Source organism: Oreochromis niloticus, linkage group LG15, assembly GCF_001858045.2.
Source record: "Oreochromis niloticus isolate F11D_XX linkage group LG15, O_niloticus_UMD_NMBU, whole genome shotgun sequence".
Lineage (NCBI taxonomy): Eukaryota > Metazoa > Chordata > Actinopteri > Cichliformes > Cichlidae > Oreochromis > Oreochromis niloticus.
In genome coordinates this window covers 2,267,897-2,289,615 of record NC_031980.2, presented here as the reverse complement: position 1 = coordinate 2,289,615, position 21,719 = coordinate 2,267,897, and the positions used below count along the sequence as shown (strand labels likewise).

Sequence of the window (21,719 nt, the reverse complement as noted above, 5' to 3'; positions counted from 1 at the left end):
TCTGGGGCACAACAAAGAAAAACAGCGGGAACACTTGATGTGGTCACCTGAACATTTAACACACCTGAACAGGGAGTTACCTGAGGCATTTTGTGTGCAGGGGTTTTGTGCTTGGGAGACAGTGTTAGGAAAGTGCAGCGCCTTCTGGGGCTGACAACCTGAACAGAACTTAAGCGGCACCTCTTGGGCGGCAACAGAGGGGTAAAAGCAGCGTCTCCCTGCTGCTGGACCCCTTCTCCACTCGAAACCACAGCTAGGAGGGCTGAGGCTTCTTCCTCCTGGGCGTCGGGTCCCGCTGGGGGCCCGAGGGTGGGCCTCTGCTCCAGGCCGACTGGCGTGGAGCTCGGGCCGGAGGATGTGCTCTCGCTGGCGGCGCACCCACTTCAGCAGTGGGCGCCGGTCTCTTGCCAGTCGGCAGAGGAGCGGCGGGCCTGTGAGAGCTAGCTGCGGGCTTGGGCTTGGGCTGACGTCTGGGGATGATGTCGCGCAGAGCTTCCGTCTGCTTCTTCCTCAGATCGAATCTAGCCTGAATGGCTTCAAGTGAATGTCCGAATAACCCAGCCGCAGACACTGGTGCGTCCAGATATACAGCTCTGTCCCTATCCGGGACGTCAGAGAGGGTCAGGCACAGGTGCCTCTGCACCACTACTGTCGAAGCCATCCCTCTGCCCAGGGAGAGCGCTGCACAGCGAGACGCACGGAGGATGTAATCTGTGGCGACTCTGACCTCGTTAAGAAGAGGTGCCAAAGGGCTGTCATCAGGAACCAGCGATCCGAGCTCCGCCAGGCACATTGCCTGGTACGTCTGGAGCATGGTGACGGAGCTCATGGCGCGAGCAGTGCCGGCCTGAGCCCGATAAATCTTCTCCAGCTGCGACGCAGAAAATCTGCAGTGCTTGGACGGCAGAGTTGCGGGGCCGCCGACACCATGGTTATGGGACGGGGCCAGATAAGCAGCCAGAGACGGCTCCATAGGGGGTGGGTTAGCTAAGCCAGCCCCCTCGGCGCCGTCCAATGCTATCCATGTACTGTCCATAGCCGGGCACAGTGACGCGGGTAGACAGAGGTTTGTCCCATGATGCTGTTAGCTCGCAGAGAAAGTCTGGGAACATGGGAAGGCAGTTTTTGGCCGTTGCGGGCTCCGGTGGGAGGAAAAAACCCGCGAACCGCGACGGCTTCTGAGCTGGCGGAGGAGAGGGCCAATCCACCTGCAGCTTCTCAGCAGCGCAGTGAAACAGGGAAAAAAGAGAGGTGTCATCGTGGCCGGCCAGCGCAGCAGCGGCGGCACATTGGGCCGACAATGAGCTCTCCTGCTCATCCTCCGACAAACCATGGATGTCCAGGCCGATGTCCAGCACGTCATCGTCTTCCTGGGGAGCGCTGGCGGGCTTCAACCCAGGCTGAAGCCCGTCAGCGCTCCTGCATGGTTCCGGCTCGTCATCGGCTAACCCGTCAACATATTCCATGTGGTCAGCCCAGCTAATTGCGGGGACATCGACCGGAAAATCCTCGTCTTCGGACTCGGACGAAGCCGGGGCTCCAGACTCGGAAAGGAGAGGGTCATGCCGTGCGACAGCCGAGCGTCCCAGCACTTTTTCCACAAACGTCACCCGTCTTTCCAGGGTCGAGCGCCGGAGCTGGCGACAAAACCCACAGGCTTCGGGCTCCGTCAACGCTCTCCTAGCGTGGACGATCCCCAGGCAGACAGGGCAGGCATCGTGCTGGTCGCTGTCGTGCAAACAGAAACCACATCCCTGAGGACAGGGGCGAACCGAAGATTTCTGCTTTGCTCGCTTCGGTTTGGAGTCCATTCCAAAACGCAAAGCGAAACGCTGCACAGGAAAAACTTGAAATTAGCGCTCCGCGGGCAGCCTACACACCAACTGGGCGGTGGAGGCTAACACCAACAGGGGCAGTTAAGCTAAGTTCAAGTCGGCAGACAACGGAGCTAACTAGCAGCAGCTAGCTAGCCCAACTCAGCAGAGGTGTTCTCAGCGAGGTGAAGAGTGTAAGAACTGAGGGATGACCGTGATGACAGCGGCTATATGTGCAGGTGGGGCCGTGCACGTGTCATCACACGTCATCTGCCTTAAAGGCGTGAATAAAGGTTTCTTCAGCCAGGACACGCGAGGGCGTGATATCCCATACTTATGTGTTGTACCGAGTGAATCGACTGAAAGGGAAGTAACTTTTTGGACTATGTATCTACCTATAGCAGAGGTTCCCAAAGTGTGGGGCCCGCCCCCTAGGGGGGGCGCAGAGCCACTGCAGGGGGGGCGCGGTATGAAAAGAAAAAAGAAAAAAAAAAGAGCACTTGGACACTGTGGACAGGTTTTTGACGGGGCTCCCACATAAACGAAAAGCAGGAGATGAAGCATCGCCAAATATGTTTCCAAGCCAAAGACAGGAAAATATGGTGAAGCATATCTTCCCTTTGGCTTCACCTGCACAAGTGCCAAGGTAGGTCTCCCCTGCAAAATTAGTTTCCCTGCGTCGGGAGCAGCGCTGGGCTCTCCAAATCACGGACAAACAGGATCCCACATTCTTGATTTTTAGTTCACAAACACTTCTTGTAATAACTAACTACTCCTGACATTTTGGACATGTTAGCTCTTTATGCAGTAAAGTTACAGTGGGATACAAATAATATCAGGCTGATCCTGCCGTAATTTGTTCCCCGGTTCAAATCACGGACAAACAGTATCCCACAGCTGTTTATGTGTTTAAACCCATTTTGCACAGAGAGGCATTTTTTGAAAAATGTATTGACAGCAATGTTGAAAATTATTACACAGGAAAAAAAACAACTACACGTAAAATAATTACACCGTGATGCCTCTGCCTTTCTAAATGCAGGGACAGTAACTGCGTGTGTATATGTAAGCGTGTAAAACCTGCAGATAGTCAGATTAACAGTATTTTGTCTCTATCTGCCATTCTGCAATTCATCTCATGTAAACAATAACGTGGCGCACAGCGTGACGTGAAAAGAGGCACATACCTTTGACGTTGCGTGACGAACTCTGTAATCCTCGTCCACACGTAAACGCAAAAAAGGAGTTTTAAAAAATCTGTTTTCGGTGAATCGCAACGCCGTTTACGTGTTGACGAAAAGCCCAAACGCATAGAAACAGCTGCGTTTTCAAAAATACCCGTGTAGGTGTGGACGTAGCGTAAACGAGTTAGTAGTATATTTTATTACTACCTGTAATTTATTGCCGTTTACTTGTATTTGCTTAATTGTTTACTAAATGTTTGAGGTGTGAAATAAACCGCAATGGAGTTTGTAAACAAAATATGGGTGTGTGTGTTTGGAGGATTTTTTTTTCCCGGGGGGGGGGGGGGCGCGAACATTTTTCTTGTAAAAAAGGGGGGCCTGGCAAAAAAAGTTTGGGAACCACTGACCTATAGCGAGGCTGACTCAATATGCCCTCTAGTAGCAATATGCTGAACGTGAATGAAGCGGAGTACTAGCTGGACTGTTGTTCCTTACACCGTCTCCTTCCAGGCTGGTATCCTTGAAGCGAACATTGGCAGATTGAGACCTCTTCCTCCTTCCTGGAGGGCTCGTGTAATCCTTAAGTGGAGAAGTGGGGTAGAAACGCTGGCCTTCTGAAATCACAAGCATACATTTTATCAGAGGTTTGCTTTGCAAACTAACAAACAATATTAACATATAGCAGGAAGTCGGACACTTTCATACTCTGAAAAAGATTTACTAAACAAAACTCGATCATTGGTTCTACTGGTCATTTTTTTCATACCTGATCCTGAGAAAGCTTCCAGGTCGCTGGTATGCAGGGTGGAGGCTGAGGAGCTCTGAACCTCGTTGGATCGCCTCTGTGTCTGCAGCTGGCTGATTGACTCCTCTAGGTTCTCCCTAAGCTGATGCATGAAAAAGTATAAATGACTTACAAGGAGAGAGAGAGAAGTTTGTGTTGTTGTTTTTAAGCAAAAATGGGAGTGTCGTATTTGAGGCCCGTTCTTAAGATACCTAGAGAGAATGGATTTGACCTCACTGTCAGCATCATCTGATGATCCATCTCTAACCAGCCATCTCTGACTGCTTAGTGTTGCTACAAAAGGCCCAATGCAGCTGTGTATGATAATTGGGTTCAACTGGCAAACTGACCCCTAAGAAGTCACTCCCCATTTTTGTATTTTTCTGTGTTTTTTTTCCTTCTTTTCCATAGTTTGTCCTTGTTGATTGCCTTATGTATACTGATGTATAATGCTGTCAGCAGAAACTGATCTAATAAACATATAGTTGGCAAAAAAATTGGGAGTGTCATTCACTTGAAAACATCTGAACAAAAAGGCATAAATTAGTTGGTGAAACTGTTAGAATTAAGATGTGCTTTATTTATCACAAACTTTGGGCAATTCTTGTATTTTAATAGCCTTAAAACATACAGCAAAACAGCTTAAATAAAGGACAACAAAACAAACTATCTAAATAAGGAAAAAAGAGGCATCGATCATCAAATTCTAAATAAATAATTTTTAAAATTAAACTAAGTACAAATTTAAGCTCAAGAAAATGGTTCTATAACGTAAAATAGCTAAATAAAGCAGAGTAAAACAGCCTTAACATATATAGTACAGCAATAAAATAAAATAGAAGACATCTAAGAGAACAGGCATCTCACCAGTGCCATGGCTTCAGCCTGGTCGTCTGTGTGCTCCCTGTACTGACCCAGCATCTTGTCTACTTTGGTCAAGTTCCTGCTGGTGTCCTGCCATTAAGACACTTCCAGTTAAAGACTGCTGAAATGTGTTAAGGATTCAAAATAGGCTATACATACAGAGCTATCCATCCATCCACTTTATTACATATACAGGTGCTTTCATTAGCCGGAAACCACAAGTAAAAAAAACCACATGAAAGACACAGAGGAATTATAATGTCTCTGACACGAGTGGTTGTTTTTTCATTTCCAAACTATGAACGTTAATTATGAATTTATACCAACACTAAATCTTTTGTGGCAAGCTTTACTGGTATCCATTTATTACTCATGTAAATAGGGAACACATGCCCATTAAGCGGGTTAATTCTCCAAAGAAGAGACACAAAAACAGGAGCACTCTGAATCACGACAAACACAAGGAACAGCTTCACTGCATTGTTTTTTTTTCTTTTACATAATAACAACTGAACCATAAACTGATGGAAAAACCTAGATTTAAAAAGTGTATAAACATCCTTTGAATGCAGTAACTAAAGAGTATGATACTGAAAATTTGCTGAAAAAAGACAGACCTTTGTTTAGTGTGTTCCCAGCCTGTGATGAGATAAAAACCTATGCCTAAGTGATTTGTAATCTCCCAACACCTGACTTGGTCGTATGGTTGGGGACACAACACAGGTGAATGTTTGCAGGTGAACCCTGAACAGATCCACATAGCGTGTCTTTTCTATGACGCAAACCTGCGTAAAGTACCTGTAAGGTGTTTGCAAGAGTGCTGATTTTCTCGGAGATGTCTACGGTTCGCCCGACGACTTCTCTCCCGTTGCCTCTGGACCTCTCCCGACCAGGTCTGCGGTGGGCTTCACGCCGCCGAGACCGGTGGTCCGGGGTCCTGTCGTATGAGTCAGAGTCGCTGGATATATCCATACTTTGAGACGAGGAGCGGACACCGTAAACGGCTGACTTCGCAAAGTATGGAGCAGCACTACTTTCATCAGCGGAAAACGCTGTTAAGTGTACCGTTAATCAGATTAACAACGAAAATGGGATGCCTGTAAACTTTTTTTTTTTTTTTTTTACAATTGATAACTCTGTCACAACAATCGCACATGGGAGCCGTGTCACCATTATTTTGACCACACATAAGGAAACTGAGATATCTGTCAAGGAAAACACGAGAACCAAGGGTATCCTGGCATTGTTGTGGGCGATGCTCCTCCTGGCTAGCAACAAGTGGAAACTCCTGTAAACGTTAGCCAGCTAGCTAACTAAACGTTAGCCAATGAATTTAACCTTGCGATAAGACTACAAAACAAAAACTACAAAGCAGAATCAGATGGAATACAAGCTACCGTCAGATGCTAATTAAAGAGAAGAAGTTGAATTCACGCTATGCGGAAGAACAACCCTCAGCTTCACCGTGCTGTGGCAAGTTGAACTAGCCGCGTCTGAGCAGCAAAACAAACGGACCAGAGCAACTCTGAGGAACGCCGGGAAGTGTAGGCTGCCCATCATGGAGCAGTGTGGGAATTTATTATTTGAGAACTACATTGTCCAAAGGTGTGTTTTTTGCGCCAGTGCTGCCGCCCTCAAGGATAGAAAAGGGGGAAAAAAGAAAATTTTGTCCATATTCATACGGAAAACCACAAGGTGCTATTAAAAAAAAAGTTGTATTAAAAACGTATAAATTATACTTTAAGTTGTATATTATTATTATTATTATTATTATTAATAATAATAATTATTATTATTATTATAATTATTAATAATTATTATTATTATTAATAATAATAATAATAATAATAATATGTGCTTATAACAGAATTACAACGAACAAAAAAGTTGAGTAAAAATGTAGTTTATCTATGAGCAAAACTTAAAATTCCTGCAAATCCAGTCAAGAAGGGGGGTGGACTACATTCTGCACAACACCAGACTGTCTCAATAATTTCACCCTCCCCTCCAGCAGCTGAAGACCACCTCCAAACCCACCAGAGCCGCAGCTGCCCTTCCTACAGCATCCCCAGCTTCACAGAAAACTCCTGTGGCCCAGTAAAGCAAACTGTGCACAACAGTGCAGTGCAGCTCCACTTGGTCACCCTAAGGATTATTCATGAAAAACAGCAAACAGCGCAGGCTATTAGGGACAGCTTGACTCAAACTGGTAGAAGTCTTTGTGGCTGTGGACTTCAGGGGGACTACCATCGAAACCCAACACTTGCCAGCGTGCAGCAGCACTCCAGCATGCAGGTGATAACGTGCGCATTGTTTACGCTCGTCACCCTCCCTATCAGCACTGCATCTGAGGCTGACTCCTGCCCTGCCGTCTGCGAGTGCTCCGAGTGGAAGACTCTCACTATCTCCTGCTTTGACATTGATATTCTCCCTAGGTTCCCAGCGAGCACGGAGACGCTGTAAGTAGGCGTTCAAGACGCGTCTGTGAAAGTAATCCTGCTGTTTTTTTTTTTTTCTTCTTCCAAGCACTGTGAATGTAAAGTGTTCCTAACCCCGAGGAAAAATCATTATAATAGCATGAATATTCCAAAGTGCACCCAGGGGATCCTGAGACTGCCTGTGTTGTTAAGTAGTTATTCTTTCATTTTCAAGGTATCATTTTTGTCTGTTATAGCATTACTGTGATCTGCAGTTGTCTGTGTCACTTGTATTTGGCTTTTTGTTTAGTGTAAAGCCTTAAAACATATGAAAAAGAACACTGACATTTTCATTTTTCATGGAGATGCATTTAACAATTACAGAATTAATTGTGAACTAATATGACTCCAATTTTTTAAAAAATTATTCAAGTAGGTTTTATTTAAAACGACTCAGTTTTAACCTGAAACTATACAAATAATATAAACAGAACGTCTCAAAACAGACGTGAAAACCTCTCTTGGTTTAATATTAAAATTTCATGCTAATCAGTTTTAATGTAATATTTGTTTTTTACACTCTGTCTTAAAATAATCATATCTGCACTGGAATATTTGGAAATCACCTTTATGGCTGGATCTTTATTTGCTGACTAGGCTATATGTATACCACATCGAGTGTGCCTTTGTCCATAGTTTCTTTTATTTTGGTCTGATAAATTAGCTGTATGACTTTTTGAGATAGGAGGAAGAAAGAAATAATCTTGGCACTGACGTCTGAGGAGGGTTTGGGCTACCAAGGTACTGACAGCTTTCAGGTTAGGGTCCTGTATGTGACACCATTGCACGGCACAAATGTCCTGCAGACAACAGGGATGCTCTCTGGTGATAAGAACTGTTTTAGCAATCAATAACAGGCCCATACTTCCTCACATAAATTTGCTCACTTTCTGCTTTGACCTTTAAAATGTTCTTTTGTGTGTATCTTGTATTAATATACAGTGCTAAACCGCCAGTGGTGATGGTATCATCAATAACAGGAATACTGTTAAAAGCCAAAATTCACTCACTTGTTTTCATTTCGCAAAGACAGTGTTTCCTCTAGCATTACTGCCAGCTAAGGCTGCAACTAATCATCATTTTCATTATCAATTTTCTGCGCACTGCTTTTTCTAAAGCTTGTCTTGTCTGTGAAATGGGAAATAAAAGTGGAGTTTTCTCCTAATATTTTCTCAGAGCCCAATGTGACATCTTTAAATATCTTGCTTTGTCTGGCAAAATCCCAGTTTAGTGGGGAAATGAAGCAAAGCAAAATTATACTAGTTTGTTGCAATCATGTGCTGACTGTAAAAAGTTAAAAAAAAAAATAAAATAAAATAAAATAAAAGTACGATAGTCATCTTGTTATCTGAGACCCCAACAAAATCTGTCCTGGGAGCCGATGATGTAATTCATCAGGATCACTTCTGAAAAATGTAGCAGGGCTTTTACACGTCCCAAACTGCTCAAGTAGAGGGTGAAAATTATGCAATAGAGAGCGACCCGTTTGCTGTGGCCTTGACTGATGGAAACACATGCCCCTCATCAGAGAGGGTATTTCCACTGAAATCAGCACACAGTAACGTTTCATTGTACAAGATGTACAGCATTTTAGTAATGTTGACCTGGAATATAACCAAGTTGGAACTTTTTTTAAATTAAATAATATGCCGGAGACATCAACGGAGAAACATGGTGCTCAAAGTATCTTTGAGATAATTCTGTAACAGCAAAGTGGCAAAAGCTTTTTATGACCTTATTTTTGGGTAAAGTCAGCATACTTTTTAGCAGTTTTAATAAGATTTGACAAGTGATTCTATCCAGGTAGTTACTCTGACCTGGTAAATACTGAAAGAAAACATTAGTTTCAGTAATAATTTTTAAAAACCAACCTTGTTTGTAAATGGACTTTGTAGGATTTGCACTGTACTTCAACAGTTACTATACCTAATACTTAATAATGACTTAATAGACTTTACTGGGCTATAGGTTATTACTTTGAATGCTTACTATGAATGTCATTTTTGAAGTTTTTCCGCACTTTGCTCTCACAGGTCAGTTGGCTACAATTCAACAACACTGATGTACTCTCTTTGTCTACCACACGTGTTGGGGAAGCGAACGATTATAATGTGTCCACTATCATCATATACATATCTTTTTCTTCTTTTTTTCCCCCAGTACTCACTATATAAATATAATTCTTATCTCTTTCAGTTTCATGCTAATTCTACCATCTATTGCCATTGTTAGTATGGAAATGTTAGCATTTGGGCATGTTAGCAGCCTGGTGTAAACACACCTTCTCAGAGTTCTTATCATTTCATGATGGACTTGAAAAATCCACATTTTCTAGTAAGCTATGATATAAAAGGTGATGTTTACACATTATGATTTGGTTATTAATTTGATATTTCAAACTGTTCCTCTTCCAACTATCCCTGATGTGGTGTTCACTAAAGCTCAGGAGAAGTCTCTGTGCTATGCCGTGATAATCCCCATTCCTCACTTACAGTTACTAGAGCGTCCCTGCATCTCGAAATTCCAAATACTTTGCATTGCCTTCATCAGCACCCATCACATAAAATTACCTCCCCATCACTGCTTCAATTCATATGTCCACGTGAATCGATGTCCTCAATGTTCTTCACATTCCTGTTCAGAGTTTGCCCAGCCTAGCACTGCCAGCGCTCCTGATAAAAATATCTGCCAAATAAGCCCAAAATAGACCGGGTATTGAGCGGGATGTTCCAGCAGATGAGGTGTGATAAAGTTTGATTTTCCTATAGCCTAGACAAACACAGAGGAACAAATCCCCCCACTGCCCTCGTCAGGCCAGTACTGTCCACTTTTTGCGACTCCAACTAGGTCCAGCTCTGCGTTTATTTTGGCCTTTCGCCTCGTGGCTTCTGCCAGAGACATCTTTCACCATTTGGTTTTCTATTCCTTAGAAACTGTCGTGATAGAAATTCAGGAGTTAGACCAATACAATTTAGTACATATGTTGCCATTATAGCAATGTTATAATAGGGGATGGTACTTATTAAAAAATTGTATTAATTTTAGGGTCAAAACTCAGTTCAAAGCACACATTACATGATTTTGAACTGGGAAATTGAAAGTTCAGAATTAAATATTCATATATGCTTTTTGAAGCGTAAAAGAGCTTAATGCCAGGAAATTTAGCTTAAGCAGAGACCAAAGTAGAGCTTTTGTATGGTTTATACAAATAAACCATATCATTATTTATATTATTAATATTTTACAGTCTTAAGTTGTAATTGATGAACCTTTGAACTGCTGGTTTGCAGACCTTCATTTCACTGGGCAGAGTTAAGCTGAAGTCGCTGGGGTATTAATTTAGCCATACAATCTGTTCATCTCTGCCAGAAAGCAATCGAGTGTGTTACTTACTCTTCTCAAGCTTTCCTTTGAGACATCTGTGAAGCTGCGAGCTATGACCTTTTATAAAATGTCCCATTGTGGGCAAAAGCCTTGAAGCTCTCTGTACTAATTTATCCATTAGCATAAGAGTTTGTTTAAAAATAGTTTTGTGCGGGACAACGTGTAAAAGTTCCCACAAAACGAAATGGGACTGCAAAGCAGCCGTCTGAGCGTGTGTGTATGCGAGAGTGCACATGTGGATACTTGGAGTTTAGAGTCCTTTGTGTGTGGAGGTTACTCCATGTGTCACCGGGACTCTGAGAGGTGGAAAGGAAAAGCACAGGCGTGCTGAAAAGCCTGCCTAGCGTGACACCCGCCTGTGTCTGGACGTTGCATTCAAATACAATATTTACCTTTTACAGCACATTTTTCAAACACCCCGAGAGTTCCATTTGCGAATAATTAAGAGGGAAAAACACTTCAATGGAAACGCAGCAGTTCCAGTTCTTCAGAAACCTCAGAATTTTCTTTTCTTTTTTTTATCAGAGTTTAAACATGTGATAAGTCGACGTCTAATAAAACAGCGCCTCACAGTGAAACCCTAATGCCGTTTGCTGAATGGTAACAGATGAGCACCCTGATTAATGTGAGAGGAGAAAAAGCAGGATGTTGAACGTGATGAGATGCGATTAATGGAAACGCTGACAATTTACCAGCCATTCATTTCTACCAATGGGTCATGCAATGGAAATTGTTACTGGTGCATTTTCTGCACGTGTTTATGAGAAAACAAATCACTTTTTCAACAGCGCTTCTATCCTTGTCTATTGCAAGACAAAACTGAGCAAGTAAATGTCAGAAAGCAAGTCTGCAGTGGACACTCTTGCGTTTTTATAGATCTTTTATTTTTTAAAATGATTCCATGTGGAGAAAGGTTTGTAGCACAGTATGTAACAGAGCCTCTACCAGCCACCGCACAAAATTAAACATCAAAATGAGACAGAGCTCATAGTAAACACAGCTATGTTGTCAATCGAGCGCTGACACCACTGTGAATTATGTGGCCTCTCCCCACTTCAAAGTCAATTCCCAACCTGTTTGTTTTTTAGGTTTTCTATCCAAAATGACAAATTGGGGTCGTAATTTTCTCCTTAAGCCCTGCAAGATGGCCTCATCGGTCTTCTCCCTGTACTCCTGAGGGAAAATGCATTCTGGTTGGAGTGTGGCGGTGAAACTGCGTGGTCCTGAGTGGGGTGTTTGGTGTCAGGGTCTGCTCTGTGTCGCTGTGTTTGTTTGAGTTTGTCAGAGCGTGTGCAGAGTGCCGTGCGCCCGTGTTTGCAGACTGACAACCCCGCTCCACGTGTGAGCGTGATGCGGACTCATCGGCCAAATCTCAGCCCCTGAATTAGTCTTTTGTTCCCCTGATGAACCAAAGGTGCGTGAAGATGGTGGCGTTGGCTGAGTCATGTTCTTTTCCCCAAATGCTTGCGTACGCTGTTGCTAGTTGAGGCAGGATGTGGTGGAACAAACTCTAAATGTGCATCCCATGAGCCTGGAATATAACATGACAGCAACACATGTGGATACCATCTTAATCCCTTTCCTCTATTATTATGTTATGATTCCGAAGTCCACCGCAATAAAGTCTCCAGCAAGGAAAGAAATAACACTTTTTATTTGCAAGGTCAAGTGTCCTTAAAGAAAAGGTTGAACATTTTAGGTGATGCCCTGGTGCAAAGATTTAATGATTATTATCACTCATTTATTTACTATGAAGTAGCAAAGTAGTTTATTTATGTCAAAAAGGCTAAACTGCACTTTTTAATAACACATTTCATGTACTAGCACATGTCAACACATATCTTGTTTAGCAAATAATTACAACACCCTTTCTATTAATGTGCGTGTTTCTGGACACAAATGGATTTATTTTTTTATATTGTTTTTCGATGTGCCTGGATGTAGCCGCCGCCCATTTCGTAGTTTTGTTTAAGCCCCAGTCACATAAGGCTAGCGAGGAGTGGGCGACCCCCTGACAATCACTTTGCCGTTTAAATGTTTTGGCGTTTACTGATTGCTGAAGTTTGCAAAGAGTTTGTCTTGCCAGGTGGTCTCAACTGGTCTCTAGGTAGTCACCGACTGGTCCCTAAAAATATTTTTTGTATACTTTCTCAATAAATCTAGCCTGCTTGATGAGGTACAACATCGTGACAGGATGACACGTCCCCTCTGAAGAGTCTCAAAAAGATATGTGCCGCCCGCAGATGGGAAAAAGTCTTCCTGTTGAACTACGTTAGCGTCAAAGTCGTTCTGACTCTACCAAAAACGCAGAACATGGTGGTTCCATGGTGTAATGGTTAGCACTCTGGACTTTGAATCCAGCAATCTGACTTCAAATCTCAGTGGGACCTGCTCCCCCGCCCCCACCCCCCCAACACAAGCATTTCACTGCATGTGGTACTTTGTGTGACTGTGTATGTGATGGATTTGAGTTCAGGTTTTTGTTTCGGGACCAGCCTGGGTAAATTGTTGTAGATAGGCATCCATGCATTGATGTTTAAGTAGAACCATGCAAGATGTTTCGCCACGAATGTTTAAAGATGTTTCCTCACAGCTTTCAACCTTTTTTGTTAAGCTAGTCATCTTCTGGCTAAAGTTTATAAAGCAAAAACAAGAAAAATTCCCATAATCCCATTCTGGAATTATTTCTGATTTTGAAATATTTTCTTTTAGTGTTTTAAATTTCTTTTAAAAGATTCTGTCTTTTACAATATGTATATATACATATGTATTTAAAATGGTTCAGATTCGATAATTTTCCCCATAACATAAAAATTATTTAACTGTTAGCTATTCTTCCACGTGAATCACATACCTTACCAACATCTCAGTCTTGGCCTTTTATTTCCTAAGAACTTTCCACCTGTTTTCTTCTCCTTCATGACAACATACCCATTAAATCTCCTGAACTCTAATGTCTCGCACACTACACTTTCTGAAACATCATAAACACACCCAGACATTGTTTGATTTGGTTGCCAGCTTACATGCATGTCCTTGTTTTCCGTTCTGTTCCTTCGGGGGGGATCTGTTTCCCCATTATCTTCAGAGAAAGCTTTCATCTTTTTTTTCTGGAGACTCGTTGGTATTTGGACTTTATTTGTGAAATTGCTTTCTTTCCCTCATTGCCTGTACTGTTTGTTTTCTTCTTTTTTTCAACTGAAAAAAATGGTTTTTGTTCATATCCTCATATGCAAATAAACTGCTATTTTGGGAAATGCATTCCTGACTTTGCTGCTGACAGAAGATGGGATGGAGGGAATAGAAAGAAATAGAAGATGACCATCTGGTTTGTGTATATTACGATGTTAGCTAAGTGTTTATACTGGAAAAAAATAGGGAAAGACTACTCTGACTTTTACCACAGGTAACAAAACCACCTTTAAATCACTTCTCCATTATATCTTCTATCATTTGTTTAGTCTGGAAACAAGCTGAAGTGTAAAAATAACAACTAAGCCAGGCTTTTTCTTTACATCTCTAATCTTTATGCTAAGCTTTGCTACGCTCGTCACTTTGCTGAGCTAACTTAGCTTAGCAAAGTGACGTGCTGGCTCTGGCTACTTACTGCAATGTCATTAAATGTTATCTAATAATACAATTACAAAAGAAATTTCAAGTAAAATTGGAATTAAACTTTTTTGTGACAAATTAAATATTCATCATTATGGGTTTTTGTTTGTTTGTTGTTAACCAGGTGGCTTTTTGAGACCCGTCTATCATCTGTGCCAGCGGATGCCTTTGCCAGCGTGGTCAACATCTCAAGAATGTGAGTACCAGGTTATTCCCCTCACACCCAGCCACCCCTTTCCCTTTTGTCTGTCACCCAAGCAGACGATATTCTCTCTGTTTAGTATCACCGCTGGCTTCTAATCAGAGCTGGAAGAGCTAATGCGTTCCTGCAATAGGAATGTTGGTCCTTCAACCACAGCCGGGCTTGGACATGGCCTAGGTATTCCAGCAGAGACTTTTGGGTGTAGAGGTGGAGTCTTTGTGCTGAGGTAAAATATACACTTGAGCCTTGATCCTCAGCTGCTGAGTTCCACATCTGCGTCCAAGTCATGCATAAAGGGAGACGGATGTGCAGAGGAGAGGTTTTCTATAAGCCTGAACCACACAAAAGTGCACACGGCCAGCATTTCGACTGACTCTGAATGGGCAGACTTCAGGACAGAAAATCAATAAAATGTCAATTATATTTTCAGATACACAGAGGTGTGTTTTATCAAGTAATTCATAACAACTGTAAAAAAGTAGGTGATTATTTTCAGAGCATGCAGCTGAGTGACTGATGACTAAGTAATGTATATGCGAGGTGCATGCCTGTAAAATCACCCACGACTTTGGAGGCTTTACACAAGGTGGACTTCTAAATTCAGGAAAGACTTTCCGGCTTTAGGATGATTTTTTTAACCACAAACTCATTTGTGAAAACATGTCTTATGTTTCCCCCCTCCTAACACCACCACAGTACCTTCATTCTTTAAAGTCACGTGCTACAAAGAAGTCGTTATGTTTATATTACACAGACAATTTGTCCGATAGATTTGGTTTAAGCTTTGTTTATTTCTCGTAGATATATATCTGTGGACACGACGCTGCAGAGGCTGGAGAAGCACTCGTTTTACAGCCTGAGGAAAATTACCCACATGTGAGTAACTAAAGGAAAAGGGCACACTCTTTATTGATCTTTATTGATCAAGCTGTTCCATTTGCTCTCTCTCGGGAGAAAAAACTGCTTAATTTTGAACCTTGCCAGCAGCAAATGAAAGCAGGGAAACACATTAGGAGCTTATTTCTCCCTTTCACACTGCTCGCCACTTGTAATCAGAGCGCTTTTGCCAGTTCATGAGGCTAAAGAAATAACCCTGTTGCGGGAATACTAAATGCAGATTAGATAAACAATTCGATTCAATGAAATAACTCATTATCTTGGATGTATTTGGTGAGGTACCACTGAGTTCGCTCTAATAAGATGTTAGAGCAGAGAGGCTAAACAGCAGCCAGTGTTTGGCTTCTCTGCTCTTTTTCTTCATGCTCCAGCTCTCGTTGAAGCAGCTCAGGGGAAAAAGTCTAGCAAGGTGCACTCTATTCTCAATTATGGGATAGAGATTTATGGCTGAGTCTCTTGGTTGGACCACACACTTTCCAGCAGAACACCTCCCAGCACTTCATATATTACTGCAAGACTTCCTGCTCATGTGAATGATTTGTTCCAAGGTATAGCATCCTGTAACACAGGAGCTTGTGCACGTGCCAATTTGTTTCCACTCTTAAAAAACGCAGGCGTGTGCAGTCGTTTGAGACGGAAATGATGATTAACAGCTAGAAAAGTTAATTCGACATGATTTGATCCATCATTTGGATGTCTTTTCTATCCGAGTTCTCTCATTCTTTCCTTATTAGCTGTTGAAATCCAGATATCAAAGCACAGAAGTAATAATTCAAGCTGCTAGCTGAGGGTTGTATGTGTGTTCTGGGGGTGTATTTTGGATCTCTGGGGCCTATTTGCCGCTGATTGGTGTGGTGTAGTGCCATCCATAAGATAATAGCATCTCTCTCAGGTTTCCTTCAGGGTCAGACACAAATTAATGCTCTGCTTCCTGTTGGCTGCTTGAGGCCGACAGCAGCTGTGGATCAAGGACTCGCCATTGGAGCTAAGAATTCAGAGGGGGTTGGATAAAGTTTCACTTGTGCCACCATAAAATGAAACTACCAGTGTGATGAATACTTGGTTTTTTAGGGAGGTAAAAATGTTGAAATCTCTCAACGCTACACTTGAACTATACTGCTCATATGTAAACTTTCACGCCGCTTCAGTCTGGATATGACTTATGAAAACTCTTGTATGGCAAAAAGAAAACGTAGGTCTTTACTCACTGAACTAGAATACTTTAGCTCACTGCTCTGGCTCATCGTCTGCCTCATGTACAGCTACAGAACTGTGCAAAAGTCCCGAGCCATCCTTCATTCCTTTATATTTTGGTTCCAAAGAGCAGGACTTTGTTGTAATTTTTAATAGTGTCTTGATCAATAGTTCTTCAGGCTTTCTGAAGGTCTTTCAGTGCCTTTCTTTGGTCATTGGCTGCTTTTTAATTCATTTTCAGTCCAGGCACCTAACTTAAGGGATAAACCAATGTTGTGTCTACACATAACGGACAACTTAGCAAGAAACTGATTTTAAATTGTATCTTTGTTACTAGCAGCCTTTCAAAAGAATGTTTCATTTGTTCTCGTTTCTTTAGCTGAATCTATGAAAAATGCCAAAGATAACATGATATGACGTGATAGGGTGGAGCTAGGTTTCACCCAAAACCTTGGATGATTGTGACCCACACCCGTTTCCACACCTTGGCTCGTGTGATTAGATAGATGACCATCAGGGGGTCCATGACCCTCTTGAGGACACTCCCATAGGGCTTAAAATCTGGGACTCTCCACCAATTGCTCTTAGAACTGGAGAAGCTTCTCGGATGACAGGTGAATTGTCTTCAAGGAAACTTAAAGAAGTCCAGACGCTTTTCTTTCCAAGCTCCTTAGACCAAAGATAACACAGTCTGATAGGCATAAAATAGTATGTTTCCACCAACAAAGGGATTTCCAAAGAAAACACGGCACATCCTGACATAGTGTATCTTCAAAAATGTAAGGAACCGGGGCAAATGGAGTACAAAGAAAGTGTCAGGCCTAAAACGCTTTTTCAGCTGATGACCAGTATCTGAAAGTCATTTCCTTAAGAAAACAGCAAAGACCTGACCCAGGACCTGAGAGATACAGCTGTCAGCGAATCTACCGTTCACCAAAGCCTCATTAGAAATAGTCTCAGTGGAAGGGTGGCTGTCAAGAAGCCATTCTTAAGGAGGGGAAGCATGGAGAAAATGAGGCGCTTTGCCAAATTATACAAGAACTAGACTGAAAATCAAAGAATCCAGATATGAAATTGTCAACGATACGTAAATGGACTGGTTCTTATATAGCGCTTTTCTACTCATCTGAGCACTCAAAGCACTTTACACAACTTGTGCATTCACCTATTCACACCACATTTGCACAAGCATATTGTTCTAAGTGCTTTCTAAGTAACATTCACACACATTCATACTCCGATGGATGCATTGGAGAGCAATTTGGGGTTAGTATCTTGCCCAAGGATATTTGGCATGCAGACTAGGGGAAGCCAGGAATCGAACCACCAACCTTCCGATCAGTAGATGACCTGCTCTACCACCTGAGCTACAGCCACCATACGTATGGAGGAAGTCAGGAGAGGAACAGCACTGACTGTCTGCAACCATCTGTGAAACATGGTGGAGGCTCTGTCATGGTTCAGGGCTGCATTTCAGCCTGTGTGGATCCTCACAGGTGTCATCAGATTTTGATATGACAATTATCCCAAACACACTGCCAAAGCAGCAAAAGCATACCTGGATATGAAAACAAGCAATGGAAGACTATCAGTCGTGGACTGGCCTCCTCAAAGTTTGAGCCTCAATATTATTTAATCAGTGATGGATCATTTTGATCATTTTGATTTTGCCTTATATACTATTTTTATATTTACATTTGCACATGTCAATAAATCATTACACCAATTTCCCATTTTCCTAGCAAAATGCAAGGAGGTGTGGCAGTACAGTACAAGACATAGAGAAACACAGATGGTATAATCAGAATTAAGGATTTGTACCATGATCGAGTATTTTTGATCCCAGAAGTCTGGCTTGTTTGACTAGTGTATGAACTGCATGCCATGATTGAGCACAGTTTAAAGGGTGGGCTAGGGTACAGCATGTATCCCTCAGCCGGGGGTTAAGACAGGGGGAAGAGCAGTGGGTTAAATTCTGGGAACCAAAAAACAGAATACAAGTGAATAAAAATTTAAAAAAATAAAATTTTGTCAGTGTATTGCAGGTTAACTGAGAAATTATGGTGATAATTTGTAAATGTAGTATTTATAGTTTGTGCTGCTGCCCCCAAGTGGCCAAAAAAAAAAAAGAAAAATCAATGCGTTTGTCTTTAAAGTGACCAGAATAACACCTCTTTCTCTTCTCTTGGTTTGAAATATCATTTTCTCCGTGTGTCCTATATTTCTATGTACAGGGCAGACCTGTTTCCTCTCTGTCATGGTTGTGCCGTTTACCTTGGCTATGTAAACCCAGTTCTAGTTTTTACTTAGGCTCGATGCAACAGCGCAAATTGCACGGTTGACATCACCCATCAAAGACGCTATGGCTGAACAAAGAAAAGAGGACCACCCACAGAAACACAAACTTCATCGACCAATAATCCAAGTAAAAAGAAATCAAATCCCCGACCGTGCTGTTTGGCACATATTTTGGTGTTCAAAGGATAATAAGAAAGACTCTGACTCTTCAGCTTACCTGGTTTCCTCGCCCCACTAAAGTGCTGCCACTCATCAGTTTAGTAGCCAACTTAACAGACTATGGAAAAGTTGTATTTGCTTATTTAACTGCCTCCGATATTTTGCTGTAAGCCCTGAGTTTCTACACAACAGCACTGGGAAGATGAACCTCATCTACCCGGGGACTTTCAATGAGGTTTGCCAGGTGTGTGAAGAAAGGCCAGGATACACGTTCCAGAGCACCTCATGGCCTCAGACAGCAGTGAGAAGAGTTCAGTGCAGCACAGGGCGCACCAGAGTAAACACACTAATGAAACACTAATTGGACTTTACTTCCGATCCTGGCTGTCTGCACCAAGTTTCCCTTCTCTTGCGCACTGGCATCCACCTTGCTCTGTTCCCTCAGCAGGTCTGAAGATTGTAAAGCGCGTGTGTTTCTGAATCACTATGGCATCGACACCTTCGTTTTCTACTTATGCTCTGCATTCGTTTGGATTTAAAGGTGAGCACATGTGCAGCAGCTGACACCTCTCCGTGTTTGCTCTTTCAGTGAGATTCGGAACGCAAAAAGTCTGACCTACATTGACCCAGAAGCCTTTAAACATCTCCCAGAGCTCAAGTACCTGTAAGTACTCTTAGAACAGGTCTTTAAAAAAGTCAACATTAGAATGAAGTCAAAGCATGAGGGGGGGGGATCATTGAAGACATTTTTCCTTTCAGGAGGCCAACGTTTAGCAGTTTGAGATGATGTCTTTATTCATGGTTAGCTTCTGTTAAAAAGCCCATTGCCTCTACTTGGCTATTAAAAGCTTATATTTTAAGGACTGTTTATATTAAATGATACAGTCTGTCTTTTCTTTCCTGTCACTTTATGATGCATTTATAATGAATTCAGCAGAGAGTCAATAATGAGAGTAGCATGCATTGCACTTATAAAGTGGACATATAATGGTTTTCTTTATTTTCTGTCATACATAGTAGACTAGTGAAAGCTCATATGGCCCAAATGTTCAAATAATGAGGTTAGCACCTGTCACAGTAATCCCTGCGAGGTCAGGGTGCTCTAAACACTGTTTCACAGGGTTGTTTTCTGCTCTTGACTCTGACATCACTGAGAGTGGATATCTAAAATATGATCATCTCAGGCACACAGCCCTGTTTGTATTGAAATCACAGATAGTATAAAACATGGACATAGCTACTGTGACTCCACCAATTGGTTTCTGAAGTCATGTGTTTCCACCATCACCGTTTTCATTGCAGAAAGCAGGGCGTGATGAAGAAGCGCACGTCTGACTGTGAAACTGCACGCTCATTGGCTCATTACTTGTGATTGACAACTCGTGCGCCAGTGAGTGTGCAGTCCCATACCTCAGATAGTCTTATATTTTGAATGACTGAAATATACAAAACAGACTTTTTATCAATGTTAAAAAAATGTATCCAGTAAGTGTCAGAATAACAACGTTAGATCCACTTCAAAGATAAGGTGACTAATGCCGGCCAACAGCAGCTAACAGTGGAAAGGTTCCCAATATCCTCAACAACTCACGTCATCGAAGTGAGTCAGTTATCGTTTCATATCGGAGTCCTTTCACAAAGTTTTACAGCCTCCTCCTGAGCAAATAGACATATTGACAGTCGAGGTAAACAGTGGACATCTAGTGGTGAGATTTTACACACTGTAACTTTAAGGCATTTCCACATTTCTACATCAATGTTTTATACTGTCTGTAGTTTCAGTCTGTGGGTAGCGAGGGGCAGTTAGCTTAAAGACAGGGAGCTAACATGAGCTGTTTCAGACGGAGAGTAAAATAAATGGTTGCACCAAAGCACAAAAATCTAGGATCAATGATGCAAAAACACTATTAGAGTCCAGAAAGTGGGTAACAAGCATAATAGGTCCCCTTTAAAGGTGGTTTTTGTGATCAATTACTGATGAATGTAACCTTTTCTGTGCCATTCAGGGGGATTTTCAATACTGGCCTCACTTTCTTCCCTGATTTGAGCAACATCCACTCTAACGACATGAACTTCATCCTGTAAGTTGCTTCTTAAAACTCCTACTTTGAACATCAACACAACTGATTACTATAATATGGTAAATCAATAAGACTTAGAGGGATACTTGGCCATTATCATCTCCTCTCTTTGCTACATTGTTGACAGAATAATGTAGTGTTTTTATTCTGAAAAGTTAGCATCTCATGGTTCGTGATTATCGTTTCTGTGTCAAAGCACAAAGAATGAAAAGACTGATAATGCTCCTTTGTATTTCACAAAACAAGGCTGGGCAAGTCATTTGGAACACAACCTAGCAGGAATAATGGGAAGCGTGGCCACGATTTTGTGAAATTCTATCACTTTTCTTTGGATTTCTTTTGTAAGTTATTGACATACAAAATTTGCCAAGTCCTCTGTGTGTGTGTGTGCTCGTATCTTATCTGCCTCCCTGGTATTGTTTAAAATGAGCCACATCCACAGTCTCATCTCTCTTTGTCCTCACCCACTCAGTCAGCTCCTTTATTTCCTAAATCTAATTTTCCTACCCAGCTGTAACACTTGCGAAACAATCATCAACACCACATTTCTCCCCATGCCACTTTCCAGTGAAAGGCATTTATTTACAACACCACTTCATTTCCTGCCCGTTCTCCGTCTTCCTTTGCAGGGAAATTGTTGATCACCCCTACATCACCGAGATCCCAGCCAACTCGTTCCGTGGCATCACCAGCGAAGCGCTGACAGTGTGAGCTATATGAACCGCACTCACAGGGGGCCGGGGGGGACCACACGCAGATGCACGTATAT

General features: G+C 42.3%; 2 protein-coding genes and 1 non-coding gene across 14 annotated transcripts in view; 2 read left to right on the top strand and 1 right to left on the bottom strand.

The window, feature by feature from the left end:
* The window catches only part of cep128 (centrosomal protein 128), a 54,954-nt gene extending 48,778 nt beyond the window's left edge, over positions 1-6,176 (bottom strand). For 4 of the 9 annotated variants that reach the window (XM_025898964.1, XM_025898963.1, XM_025898965.1 and 1 more), the window contains exons 1-4: positions 5,445-6,156; positions 4,650-4,736; positions 3,765-3,885; positions 3,494-3,612 (exon numbers count right to left, since the gene is read on the bottom strand). In XM_025898964.1, the coding sequence (XP_025754749.1) occupies positions 3,494-3,612; positions 3,765-3,885; positions 4,650-4,736; positions 5,445-5,618 (501 nt within the window). In that variant the 5' untranslated portion in view covers positions 5,619-6,156. Of the gene's footprint in view, positions 1-3,405; positions 3,613-3,764; positions 3,886-3,994; positions 4,253-4,649; positions 4,737-5,444 lie in introns of those variants that run through there. The other 5 variants (XM_013268837.3, XM_013268839.3, XM_025898962.1 and 2 more) reach the window with 3 other exon arrangements.
* tshr (thyroid stimulating hormone receptor) overlaps positions 6,155-21,719 on the top strand; it is a 27,566-nt gene continuing 12,001 nt past the window's right edge. The window contains exons 1-7 of one of the 4 annotated variants that reach the window (XM_005449553.3): positions 6,155-6,251; positions 6,658-7,105; positions 14,244-14,315; positions 15,123-15,197; positions 19,459-19,533; positions 20,876-20,950; positions 21,580-21,657. In XM_005449553.3, coding sequence (XP_005449610.1) covers positions 6,936-7,105; positions 14,244-14,315; positions 15,123-15,197; positions 19,459-19,533; positions 20,876-20,950; positions 21,580-21,657 — 545 coding nt within the window. In that variant the 5' untranslated portion in view covers positions 6,155-6,251; positions 6,658-6,935. 4 annotated transcript variants of the gene reach the window in all.
* trnaq-uug (transfer RNA glutamine (anticodon UUG)) lies at positions 12,826-12,897 on the top strand. The gene has a single exon. It is a non-coding gene; the product is annotated as a tRNA-Gln (tRNA).